This window comes from Centropristis striata, chromosome 8 (genome assembly GCF_030273125.1).
Source record: "Centropristis striata isolate RG_2023a ecotype Rhode Island chromosome 8, C.striata_1.0, whole genome shotgun sequence".
NCBI classification, from domain to species: Eukaryota; Metazoa; Chordata; class Actinopteri; order Perciformes; family Serranidae; genus Centropristis; species Centropristis striata.
The window spans coordinates 23,592,207-23,605,212 of record NC_081524.1 but is presented as its reverse complement, the minus strand read 5'-3'; the positions used below and the strand labels follow the sequence as shown (position 1 = coordinate 23,605,212).

Below are 13,006 nucleotides of genomic sequence, written 5' to 3'. Positions count from 1 at the left end.
CACAGCCTAATCTCACGCTGAGATTCTACAAAGACTGTCAATCTTTCAGGGTCACTATGTTCAAGACTACAACTAGATTCTTTTAGCATTTTTTTTACCTACCATTCATTTTTTGTCCTCATCATGCTCTAAGTAAAAATTGACTAAATGGAGGAGAAGCAGCTTTTGGCTCCAGCTGCTCTAGTGTGTGCAGTGGTTTCTGTTGAAAAAAACCAAAAACAATACAAAGATGAATAGACGCCACAAAATGCCCCTCACAAAGCTGAAAAATGGTTTCTGTTTTTCTGACATGAAAAGTTGACTATTTTACAGTAAACAAAATAGATATAAGGAAGAAAAAAGGAAAGGAAATTTTTATAAATTAATTCATGATATACATTTATGCCCTATTTAATTTTGTGTTTAATTGAATATTTATATTTATCAGCTCTTTCAACTCTCATTTAGTTAATCATACATTAATTATCGATTATTTATTACTTATTTATGTATAGGCCTACATTTATTTATACATTTTTACTGGGTCTCCTTACTGTTCTCCTTACTAAGAAACAGCGCCCCCAAAATCCCGCTTGTGGCCGTAAATATATGACATCACTATATTTGTATTTAGGACTGAGCTTACTAGCATTATTGTGATGTTCCTTTTTCCTGTGGAAGTGGTTTTACTGGCCGGTCTGAACCGGGGACCTTTTCCCTGCTCATATATTGGTTGTTGATTGTGTTACATCACTGAGACTTGCGATCATATCAAACACGTTTGATATGATCCAAACCCAAGACTAGGAAAAGACTGATATGAAACAGAGCAGATTACTACCTTACACTTAACCATGGAGATGACGGAGCGCCGTGACTCCAGTAAAACTCCTAGATTTACTAAAGACTTTCAGTTTTTAGTCTGGGACTGGGGAAATCTTTTGGTGTAAGCCCAGCATAACAAAATAATAGAAAAAGCACACCGCAAAAACACAATACACACACAGACATTGCGTGCCCAATGAGATGAACATCATGAAATATAACATTCATGCACGTACTCATGCACGGAGCCATAATGTATCCACATTACGTGTGATCAAAAACACAATTTAATCACCTGAACACATTGGGCTTAGCAGCAGAGTAAAGGACACAACGATACTGCGCTCACCTGTGAGCACTGAGCAGCTCTGAATTTACAGGGCGAGACGGCGTGGCTTGGCCTTGAACGCATTTATTATTTCATCGGAGTCCAGTTTCTCCGCAAGCTCTTTTTCAAACATGAGCAACGAAATGCTGTTAAGTCTCTCTGTGAGCATTGTAGCTCTGCTGGTGGATTTAATCCTGTTCACAACCGAAAACAGGCGCTCCACAGAGCAACTTGTGACAGGCAGTGACATCAGAATACGCAGTAAACAGTTCATGTTGGGAAAGACATCTTTGTCACACGAATCCAAGACTTCAATAAGGGACGGGAACTGATGTCCCCCATCAACTTTACGCCTGATGAGTTGCCCAAACACAGTGAGTTCAGAGGCCTCCAAATGAAGTCCATAATGCCAGCACGGCGCGCGCAATGCGTCCAGCTGGCAAATTGCATCAGACGCAGGCAGCAGGGAGGCAGCAGCCTTCATTATTCCATAAAAGTCACTCTGAAAACGGTTGTTCAGTTCGACCAGCTGTCTGTCAAGGATCATAATCCACAAGGAGCGCAAATCAGAATCACTCCTGATGAGTGCACACCTGCCCAGGTGTCGCAACGCATCATCTGACGGCAATTTTTTTTGGGTGCTACGCCAATGGTTGACTTTAAGACAGGCCTATATAACTGAACAATTAAATGATCAAAGCGAAACAACATTGATAATAATAATAATAATAATAATAATAATAATAATAATAATAATATGGGGGTGGGGATGTGCTGGGGTGGACCTCTTAACTTCTTGCTCCGGCCCTGCATGTAACTGTCACCTTTTCTTTGTTTTGGGGAAAATAGCATAAAAAAAAAAAAAGACTTGCAGTCTTCGCATTTATCTGTGTTTAGTGGAATGATCAACAAATGGTTAAATTTCTTTATAGACACCAGATGAGGGGAGGAACCTTTAGTCCTTCCCCCTTTTTCAAGCTACAATTACGCAATCCTGTGGAGTAAAATCCCGTTGTTTTCTTCTACTCTTACAGACACGAACAAGTAAGTAATTTTGTTATTTTTGAACCAGTTTTTAAAAGAACCTAATTTCAGGCAATCCTCGATGTGTATATATATCCACGTACTGCTATTTAAAGTGAACCAACGCATTGAAGACATTCAAGTTTGTTAAATGGATACTTATTTGAAGCTCAAACTCACCGAAGGATAGAAAAACGTCAAGGTAACTAATCAGGGACGAAAACGTGTATTTCAGACAAGTATTAAACAGTAAAAGTACGATTTGATCAATGGTTTTTGATCAAACAATTTGTAGGCCTACATTGTGTTCGGAAAACTTCTTCACTTAAAAGGCGATGCTGTTCAGCTCTGCTGTTGGAGTTTGGAAAGCATATTACAAGAATATTAATGAACTATTTGACAAAATGCTACCCGTTTTTGGATAATAGTATTTTTATATTAACAATTATTTTCTGTCTAACTGTTTTAACCGTCAAAATAACGTTGACGCTCCGCTGGTGCAATAACGCTGCCGGCCACTGGTGGCAGCACTGAGCACAATGCTGTTGTGTGAGTAGTATTATTCATGTATTATACAGTGTATGGTAGTATTTCAGTCCGAGAAAGACATGGACATTTTGTAGTGGTATATACTGCCAAAAAAGAAATGGTGCAGTTTTACTGGAATAATTTGTGTTTCTAGTACGTCTGCTGCTACTAACACTTCGCATAACATCGTCTTCTACCTTCAACATTCTTCCGTATGAGTCTCAAAGGCTGTGTTTCCCCTTTAATTTAAGTTAATTAGTCAATTAGTTTTTTTCTTCTTTTTTTTATTAAAGCAACATGGTGCAATACAAGACAATACACCAACAAAACGCCGTCAGGGGGTTTCAACAATACAGAGTCAAGCTTTCATACAAAAACATTGTAAAGTGTACATAAATTCAAAGTTTTTATAGCTTTCATGTTGGTAGATTTCTTAATAGACTTAATATATTGTTTGGTTTCAAGACAAGAAAGATAAAATTGAAATAGATATCAGGTTACAAATATCTTCCCATAATTTTTTTGAGAAAGGGCAAGATCAAAATAAATGACAAACATCTTCAGGGTGTCCTTCACAGAAAGAGCAGTGTAAGTCTATGTCTTTCTTAAATTGTTGTAAAAAAACTTTAAATGGGTAAATTCTGTGAATTATCTTAAAACATACTTCTTTAACCTTATTATTATATATCAAGCAGGTAAATTCCAGATCTTTTAAGGTTATTCCAATATGTAATAGGTTGTTACATATGGAGTTGATACAACTTCTTTATGAAATAAAGAGTGTATAATATTTACAGTTGAGACACTAGTCGTCCATTTAACTCATTTCAGTCAAGTTAATACGATGAGAGCAGACCTATTTAGGCAAGAAAGAGTCTTAAATCCATGTTAACAGTCTTTGTGGAATATATTTGCGCAGTTTTAAAGTTCAGCAGCTTGACCTCAGTGTTTGTTGACATCTTATTTCCCAAACCGCTGTGCCTGAAAGTGAAATACAAGGTGTTATTTCAGTTAGGTTGGGAATAAACACACATTACCTACACACAACTACTTGAATCATCCTTCTTATGCTCTCTGCATTTTGTCATGCACACTCAGTTGCCAGTTTGTTAAATAAACCTACAAATAACAAGCTAAATAATTGTATAATTGTATTGTATAATATACTACATTATACAGATAGGTGTTTGTGTTATTGAGCATACCCTCATTAATATAAATTTAAGTGATATCAGACTAGATACAGTGTAGATGTCTTTACCTAGTTTTAAAGGCTGCATTGCAGTAAGTTATGAAATTTTCTAAACATACCAGACTGTTCAAGCTATTCTATTTTTTTCCTTTATCCACTTACTCATCATATCCACATTACTGGCTATTTTTTTATTTTAAAAACTTTCCTTGTGTAAATGTTTTGTGAAAGCAAAATAGCAACAGTCAACTCTAAAATATCTGCTCAATATTGATATCAAGGTACTTGATCAGAAATTTTGTATGGGACTATATAATAGAAAACATCTATAAACCTTTTGATATTGTGTCACCATTTCGTTGAGGGACTCATGAGGGATGGATATAAAAAAATGATTATGCACCAGAGATTGAAATATCCTGATTTTTTAGTTCCTCTTATGAGTCAAGCTCTGAAATTGCTGAATCGTACATTTCCTAACATCCAACTTCATACTATATTTCATTAGAAATATAAATAATGTCTTTCACATGACATGTCCACAGTCTATAGAGGGCTGTGTTTTTGAAATTTTAACCCTTTAAATCGTGTTTTGATTCAACAGTTTCTGAGGCTGTGTAACACTTGTCCTGATGTTTGTGTGCAGAAGTTTTGTCCTCTTTAACTTTAATCCCAATCGCACCTCTTAATAAAAACGTGCAAAGCATAAAGTATAATGCTGTTTTTAAAAAGCTCACACATGAATTAGAACACAGGCCACATATCATAATGCACTAATATATATATATATATATATATATATATATATATAAATACATTGTTAGTTTGAACATCCATTTTAATTAAATATTTGTCACAAAGGGATTAGGAAATGACAAATGACACAAAAACATTCTGTTTTATTAATTATTTTGTTTATATTTATATTTTAATTACATATTTGTATTTATATGATATTATACTAGGATTACTCTACCTCATTAAAGTGTAAACTGTGTTGTGCACTTCAAGTTGAACAGTCCCTAGTTGAAAAAGCTTGGGGTCTGGAAACATCTTAGTGAGCAAACATACTTTGATGTTAAGATTAAAGGATCAACAACCTTTTCCTGGATTCATCACATTTAAAGTTTCTATACTCTCTTGTCTCTCTCTGTCTACAGGAGCCTGAAGGATGTCTGTGTCCATGACCAGGGCTGATGGGGTCACTGTTATGACTGTGACCTCTGACTCCCAAAATGTTTGTCCTCCGCTGTGTCAAATCATCAGTAGATGTTGCTACAGCCGGGCATGCTGCTCTGTGTCTCAGCACCTCAGGAGGATCCAGGGATCTTCTCAGTCATTGCTGGGGGTGAGTCACAACCTTTTATATGTGTTTAAAGTTGCTCTGTGAACCTGAGCTATTAAACTGTATGCTACACTGCAGTACATTTTCTCTACCCACTCAGTTCTGATTTGACCTTTAACAGGGCTGTGCACGACTTTCAAAACATTAATGTAGCGGTCAAAAATGACTCACTAAGTAAAGATATTGGTGTTATATTGTATTTGAAAAATGATTATAAGGCAGACAGCCAGTGTGTTTTTCTTCACTGTAACTGTCTTTTGTTCACACACAGGCAGGAGACAGGGCAGTGTGTTCTCACAATATGTGATCTTTTTTAGGCTAGAAACGCGCCTGTTACGACACACACACACACACACACACACACACACACACACACACACACACACACACACACACACACATTGTGTATCACAACCTTCGAACAAGTCCATGTCCATGTCATAAGTAACTGGCCAATAGGATTTGGTTTGTGTGTAAGTCCAACTGCTGGAGAAGAATAAAAATGTGAAATATTACAGAAATCAGGGCTCATTCTGACTGGGATCCTGTGAGAGCGATGTCAGTCTGAGTCCAGTGCTGCACAACTATACCTGTGACCTGAATAAAGCCTGCATTGAGACCAGTCTTTTTCTCCGGTGTGTGTTTTCTCTGGGCTTCCAACCTACGAACCAGAGAGACAATTCTAATGGCGTCCTGACCAGAGAATGAAGTCATGCTCCCTCCATGTGTTTTATTCACGCTTCTCTGATCTCGGATGACAAACAACTACAAATTGTTGTGCTAGCCGCTACGGTCGCATGATTTATATGTTAGTGCATGTGAGTCCTTGTGTGTGTATGTGTCCTACATTGTGGCGCTCTGCATTGCTCTCATAGGGGGGTTATCCCTTCCCGACCCACACTGTTGTCCCAGAAGTGTATCTGCCTCCTGATGGTCCCCCCTCATGAAACACTGGAAACTCTGTCTCCACTGTTCTCAGTTTTTTTTCTCAATTTAGTAGCTGCTAGCCGTTTGCTCAGCCACCATGTCATGTTGAGAGCCATGTGCAGGAAATCGTAAAGCCACTTTAAGTAAATACATGGTTTTGGTGGAGTAATTCAACTTAAAACAAATAATTTTGATCTTTGCCAAAAGCTTTACATTACTGCCATAATCACATTAAAGTCACTTTTTTAAAGAGAGTTTTTCCATAACACTGCTACTGCTTCGTAGCTGCCTTAGTGCTTCAGGTCATTTTAAGATAAGAAAAAACCTCGAAACAGCCCCGGAGGGGAAATTCATGTTCTGCTTGGAAAAAGTTCCTTGAGATTAAGTGGTCCAATAACAGTATGTTCTGCTCTACATGGTTGGGATTGGGGAGAGATTTCAGATTTCAGAGTTGGGAGGTGATATATTCGACTGGATTGATTAATAGGTAGCCAGTTTACACAAGGTGGAATAAACAAGATGATATCTGCATTGTCGGCAGATAAAAGCCGATGTGTTTAGTGCGTTACGCCTCATTCGCCCCCCACACCTGAGAGAAACCAGCATCCACTCAAACGTGATTCATCAATCTGAATATAGAGATTATTCCCCAATAAATTTAGTGTCACCCACTACCTGCAGTTGTACTGTACAGCTGTTTGTTGTTCATGCTGTGTTTCCTCCTCCACAGGCTCTGCAAATTATGGTTGGGTTGCTCACCATCGGCCTCGGAGTGTTGCTCTGCAGCTCTCATAGTGCCACGTGGTTTTTTATGGAACGCACCTTGTTTCCTCTTTGGTTTGGTGGAGTGGTAAGCCAAATAATGCTGTATTTATTCTGTTGTGTCATAAGCAAAGTTCAACAAAGTTTTCCTCAAAAATTTTTGGAGTCCAAGTCTCTCCCAAAGTAAGAGCAACGACTAATAAAACTTTACAACTCGGAGCTGTTCAGTTGATTCTGAGGAGCTCCAGTCTGGATACTCAATCTGAGCTTTGAAATCAAATAACATGATATCCATAGAAATCACTTTATTTCACAAATCTGGTCCATCTATATTTTAATGGATTGGTATCGACTGAATTAAAGCCTGTCTGACAGTTAGGCTTGGGCCCATGGTCGATTGAATTGACAATCGACGATAGTTTGAATCAATTTGCGATGCCAATCTAGCTGTCGATGCTTCTTTTTTTTTGCCAGAAAAAGACTGCCATGGTGAATTTTAAGCTGTACACAATCCAAAGAAGAGAGCCAGGAAAACTGGTTCCATATCGGCACCAACTCTTTGCTCTTTGGAGGTGGGATTAGAACAACTAAAACGTGAATCATTAATTTTGTCTGACTTGTTAAACCGCAATGTGATCGATATAGGCTATTGTTAGCAACAAAGGCTAACATTAACATCTAACATAAATTATATAGCCTAGATATGCTTTGGTTTGTCACCATTATAAAAAAAACATGGCAGAGTTTTATCAGTTGCAGGCATCGATACAATAGTCTAAGATCAACCGACTCAGACGTGTGGACTTCACGCTGACTCAAATTTGCGTACACGAGCTGAGAGCAGACGTGAGATCTGATCGTACCGTCAGCTCACGTCCAAATTGATAAATGCCGAGCCTCGTACGCTCATTTAATAAATGAGGGCCAGTGTCTCAACCCTACTGCCAGTGATGAGGGTTACCTGGTTTTTCTCTCTGGCTGAAAATGCTGTTGACTCAGTCAAAGATACTAGAAATTACATATGTGAATTTTGTTGTTTTTGTGGAAGAGTGGATGTTTGAAAAATGGTCTTTTGTCTTTTGTCTCTCTAGTGTATGTTGTTTGGCAGCATGTGCATTTTGTCTGAGAAGTGCCCCAGTCGATGTCTGGTGAGTAGTTCATCTTTTTTATTGTCTCTCATTCTTGATCATACAAGTTAAATAGAGAAGTGTTTTCTTAGTACATGTAATATCACAGATCCCTAAAGAATATACATCAGTGTTTCCCCTACCATTATATTAGGGGGGCGCCAAATCCCCCCTTGAAGATCAAGTTAATTTTATTTTCTGTGTTATAAAATTTTTTATTAATCTGGGGTTTTTCCAACGTGTTTCTGCTAAAGGCTGGCAGGCTAGATAAGGTTAACTATATGTTAAGATAAAGGTAAGTACACATGACAGGGTTAGTCAGACACGGGCCAGACATATTTCTGCTGACCATACATTTGACTCTGGGGAACTGAGAATAACAGCATCTGTGTCACAGGTCAGCTAGACGTTGGAAACCTCCCACTATAGGTGGCATATAATATAATATCTCTGTAACCTTACTCGCTGTGTTGCATGATTGAAACGCTCCTCTTGTACAAGACTTTAATTAAATTCAACTTAAACTTTGATACTTTGAATCCAACTGTCTTTATTGGAGGGTCACTCTGAAAAATTCTTACAACATTCTGTATTTCGCCAGATCACAACACAAGTCATTTAAGGTTACCTTTCGTATATATCTTTCCTTTTATTTAACAAACTAAATAAGCTTATGTTATTTATCCTATTTACACGACGGCATGTCATTTCTGTCTCTACATGGTCGCACGTTTACAATTCTCGTCTGCTCTCTGTATTGCACGTGGCAGAGTTACACCCTATGGTTACACCCCGATGTGCGCACACAAACACACAGCGTCAGGGGTTCCCATTAATGACCTAGACCAGGGATGGGCGACCTAAATGCTGCAGGGGGCCACAATTTTTCATCGTCACTACCACAGGGCCACATATAGGAGTGTGCACTTCACCAGATATGATGAAACTGCAATTTTAAATATGTTTACAGTACAGTAACTTAACATATTTAATGCTCAGATGCATGTATAACAGTATAAATAGGAATACAAAAGGTTTGAAGCAAATAAAAAATAACCACTTACTCTGATTTCTTTTTTCAGTGCAAGAACAGCAGACCAACATTAATTGCAAGAAGTAATTTTGTGATTTTTTTACACTGAACTTGTAAGATTTCATGCTCAAATGCATGTAGTTGTACTGAGGGCCACTTCAAGTGAGGGTGTGGGCCGTATGTTGCCCCCGGGCCTCCAGTTGCCCATCACTGACCTATCCGAGACATCCACGCGTATTCACACACGCACTGATTGTACCGAGCTGCACACCCCACTTCTCCGCTGCAAAACAATTCCAGCACGATGGAGAGACGCCTGAATGCCTCCCTGTCTGTATCAGTCCCGCCCTACATCATCTTTCCGTGTGCATGTGTGCGCGCCGAGCTAAATACCATCAACCTGTCCGGGCCGGTCACAGGTGATCCAAACTGATCCAAACGCACTGTTGCATACACCGCTTGGTTAACATTAGCTGACAAGTGAAGTAGTTTTAACCACAAAAGGCTAAACTGTGCCTAACGTTCGGAATTACTTCCTGTCGCTAAACACATGCTGCTTTCAAAATAAGGTGGGGGTGACATGCCCCTGGACCCCAGCCAGCCAGGTAACAGCAGCACCGTAACAAGTAGGACAACAAAGATTCTATGTCACAGTATCTCCTGACTGTGAAAATGTAATATGAGGTGTTTGCTCTCCTTTAGCCACATAGTGCACAAGGTCGATGCATTTTACTTAAAAATGTACAAAATGTTCTCCCATGGGGGCATGCATGTTGGAAAATATGTCATCCTCACTGACACAGTTCTTAAAATAAATACAAGCATCCAGCTGTTTCCACTGCAGGAAAACAAACATATCAGTGTAAAAAAGAGAGATGGTTGGTGGCTTTTTAAATTCCATCAATATTTATTGCCTCCTGTTGTTTTGTATCTTGTATTTCAGGTCATCATCAATGTGATCTTGAATCTATCAGGAGTTGCTGTTACCATTGCAGCCATCGTGTTCTACAGCGTCAGTTTAGCAAATACAGGGCTGTACATGGACTGTAGAAACAGGTATGATTATTATGGACGCGGCAGACACTCTCCTACTGATGATCCATCTCCTGGGGACAGGATCATCATGCAGAAATGTGAGGAGGGCTTAGAACTGATTCTGGTAAGTGTGGAAAGTGTCATTTTAGCAGTCAAAATGCAAGTTGTTTAACGAATGCTTTGATTTTTTTATCCACTCACTGGTAACATTATATTGGAAAACCTGTTAAACTGCAAGTTAACACAAATATCTGATCAGCTAATCACATGGCAGCAACTCAATGCATTTAGGCATGTAGATGACCTGCTGAAGTTTAAAGCAAGCATCCGAATGGGGAAGAAAGGTGATTTAAGTGACTTTGAACTTAAATGGTTGTTGGTGCCAGACAAGCGATTTTACAGAGAATGGTCTGAAATAGAGAACATATCTGGTGAGCCTTGATGCCTTGTTGATGCCAGAGGTCAGAGGAGAACGGCCAAACTGGTTCAGATGATAAACAGAACAGTAACTCAAACAATCACTCCTTACAACCAAGGCATGCAGACCATATCTGAACTCACAACACGTCCAACCTTGAAGCAGATGGGCAGAAGAAGACCACACCGGCCACTTTATTAGGTACACAATTCACCTAAAAAAGTGTCCGGTGAGTTTTCATATTACTTAATAAGATAACATTTCCAGAGTCATTACAAAGTTATTGTGAAGAACCCTAATTTGAAATGTTCTGATAAAATGTTTTCTTTCTGATAATATATATGAATATGAATTAAAAATTAGATATAAAATGAGACAATACTGTTTGTATTATTATGGTTTAATGTTGCGTCAAACAACCCAATTTTAAGCCGCTTTCTCTCACACTGTGCATCCACTTCTGCTGCAGCAGAGGGAGACACAGAGCCAGTCTGAGTTTTGACAACATTTTGTAGTAGTTATAGTTATTTGCATGTCTGACACTCTCAAGCTTTTAACTTGATTCAAAGTCAGTCAGTCTGTAAAAGTTCTATTTTTTTAAACTTATCTTAGAATTGTTATTAATATTGTCATTATTGTTATTATTACTTTTGTTATTATACTAATAATAGTAATACATTTTGTTAGATTTACATTGTGCTACTTTCTTATATGTTGTAATACATTTATTTAATACTTTTTTCTTATCTTGTATGTTCTGATTTGAAATAATCATCTTTGCTTTTTTTAAGCGCATTGAGGCTGCAACTGTCGTATTAAATTCTGCTGTATAAATACATCTGACTGGATTTTTTGGTTAAATGCGAAACGGAACCTGTAAATGTGTTAGTGTTTTCGCTGAAAGAAAAAGTTTCTGGATGTATCCTTAACTTTAGTTCTGTTGGTAAGAGACAGTGAGACTGTCCAATTAAATATTCCCATAGTTTAGAAGTTTGGATTTCATACACACACGTAAAAGGCAGACCTGCCAATACCCGTTGATCCGTCACTGTTAGCAGGGACTCCAGTCTAGTTCACACACTATTAAGTATAAACCAGAGAATTACACATGAACTGGCTTTATTATCAAGTCAAAGTTCATGTATCACATTTACACATACAGTTCATCTCATCCACATAAGCCTCATTCCCCTCATATCTCTCTCTCTCTCTCTCTCTGAAATTGTACATTATATTTAAACATTATTACATTAAAAAGGCTCCAAACAACTATTCCTAATCCTTTAATAATTAGGGGGTATCCCAAAGTAAAAGTAAAATAGAAATACAAAAGAGATCCACATTTGTATGATTTGGATCAAGCAAGAACAAATTCTACACGTGTGTAAGGGTTTTAACACTGTTCTTTGTGTCCCCTCAGTTGCTTGTGACAGGCATAAATTCTATACTTATTATCCTGTCCACGCTGGAGCTCTGCCTCCTCATCAGCTCCGGCATCTTGGGGATCAAGGCTCTGAGGTATCGTGTACCAGGAGAAAACCAGGTAGAGTTTGCAAAATAAAAATAAATATCTTACTTCTTCTTCTTACTGTTCGGCCTGTTGTTAACCAAGTAAAGGTTGGCTGAGCTCTTTTCATTACACTTCTTTTTTTTAATGTTGATGTGTGAACAGGGCCTTACCTTTGGAGACTTCTGGTTATCCTCTAAGCAAAACTTCTGAATAGTGCATGTAAATTAGAGGAATAGTTCAGCATTTTTGCAAAAGAAGTGCTGCTTGATGGATTCTGTACTAGCTTCTTTCTTTATCTGCTCACCGTTAAGAAGTGCTATTACTGATCTTCGCATCTAACTCAGTTAAAGAATAATCTAATTTTATTTTCCTTTAAGAATTTGTGGGTCTAGAAAATAAGCTTAAACTGTCAACTGACAATAGTCATGAAGAAACAATTTTTACAAAAAATATATGTTTTATGCAGTTTTCTTTCTATTTTTTTTTTTTTTAGGAAAGTGTTGTCCCTCCACTCTACGATCCACAGTGGAAGGAAGTCCCCAGTGACCCCACAGCCTAAATACATTTTTCTACTAGGTACTATAATCCTGTGCATTTACACCATTGATTCTGTGTTCTGTAATGTCAATGGTTTACACATATTCAGCTGTTACAGTCTGACAGACTTCTGTCATTTTTCCTACAACTGTTGCTTTAAAATGTTTGCAGTTGTATTTTAGATTATTTTTTATAAAATATGCACTTAACATACGGTGCTGTTAATTTCATTTTCTGTTGATTGTTTTTTTAAACTGTTGGATTTTTCTCTCGAATAATGTGCCTTGTAGTCAGTATGTTTGTGGCTAAAACGGAGTTAAATTCAAATGCATGCAAATTACTGTTTACAATATTAAGCCATACATATATTTTTGTGATGAATTTCTGCTTTGTACTTTTTACATTACTGTTAAGATGAATAAAACCTAAACGTATAA

At 37.8% G+C, this 13,006-nt stretch overlaps 1 protein-coding gene across 2 annotated transcripts; it reads left to right on the top strand.

The window, feature by feature from the left end:
- The first annotated feature begins 2,054 nt into the window (after nucleotides 1–2,054).
- Nucleotides 2,055–13,006, top strand: LOC131976446 (uncharacterized). 2 transcript variants are annotated; one of them, XM_059339483.1, is made up of 7 exons: nucleotides 2,055–2,176; nucleotides 5,036–5,223; nucleotides 6,878–6,997; nucleotides 8,001–8,057; nucleotides 10,013–10,228; nucleotides 11,943–12,065; nucleotides 12,526–13,006. In XM_059339483.1, exons 2-7 carry the CDS (start codon nucleotides 5,047–5,049, stop codon nucleotides 12,589–12,591), a joined length of 759 nt encoding a protein of 252 aa, XP_059195466.1. In that variant the 5' UTR covers nucleotides 2,055–2,176; nucleotides 5,036–5,046; the 3' UTR covers nucleotides 12,592–13,006. The 2 variants fall into 2 exon arrangements, with proteins under 2 accessions (XP_059195466.1, XP_059195465.1); XM_059339482.1 differs by lacking the exon at nucleotides 2,055–2,176 and adding an exon at nucleotides 2,218–2,357.

Coding starts and splice junctions, on each gene's coding strand:
- LOC131976446 (XM_059339483.1), top strand. CDS start 5,047: ATGTCTGTGTCCATGACCAGGGCTGATGGGGTCACTGTTATGACTGTG. Junction 5,224..6,877: donor CTTCTCAGTCATTGCTGGGG/GTGAGTCACAAC, acceptor CCTCCTCCACAG/GCTCTGCAAATTATGGTTGG. Junction 6,998..8,000: donor CTCTTTGGTTTGGTGGAGTG/GTAAGCCAAATA, acceptor TTGTCTCTCTAG/TGTATGTTGTTTGGCAGCAT.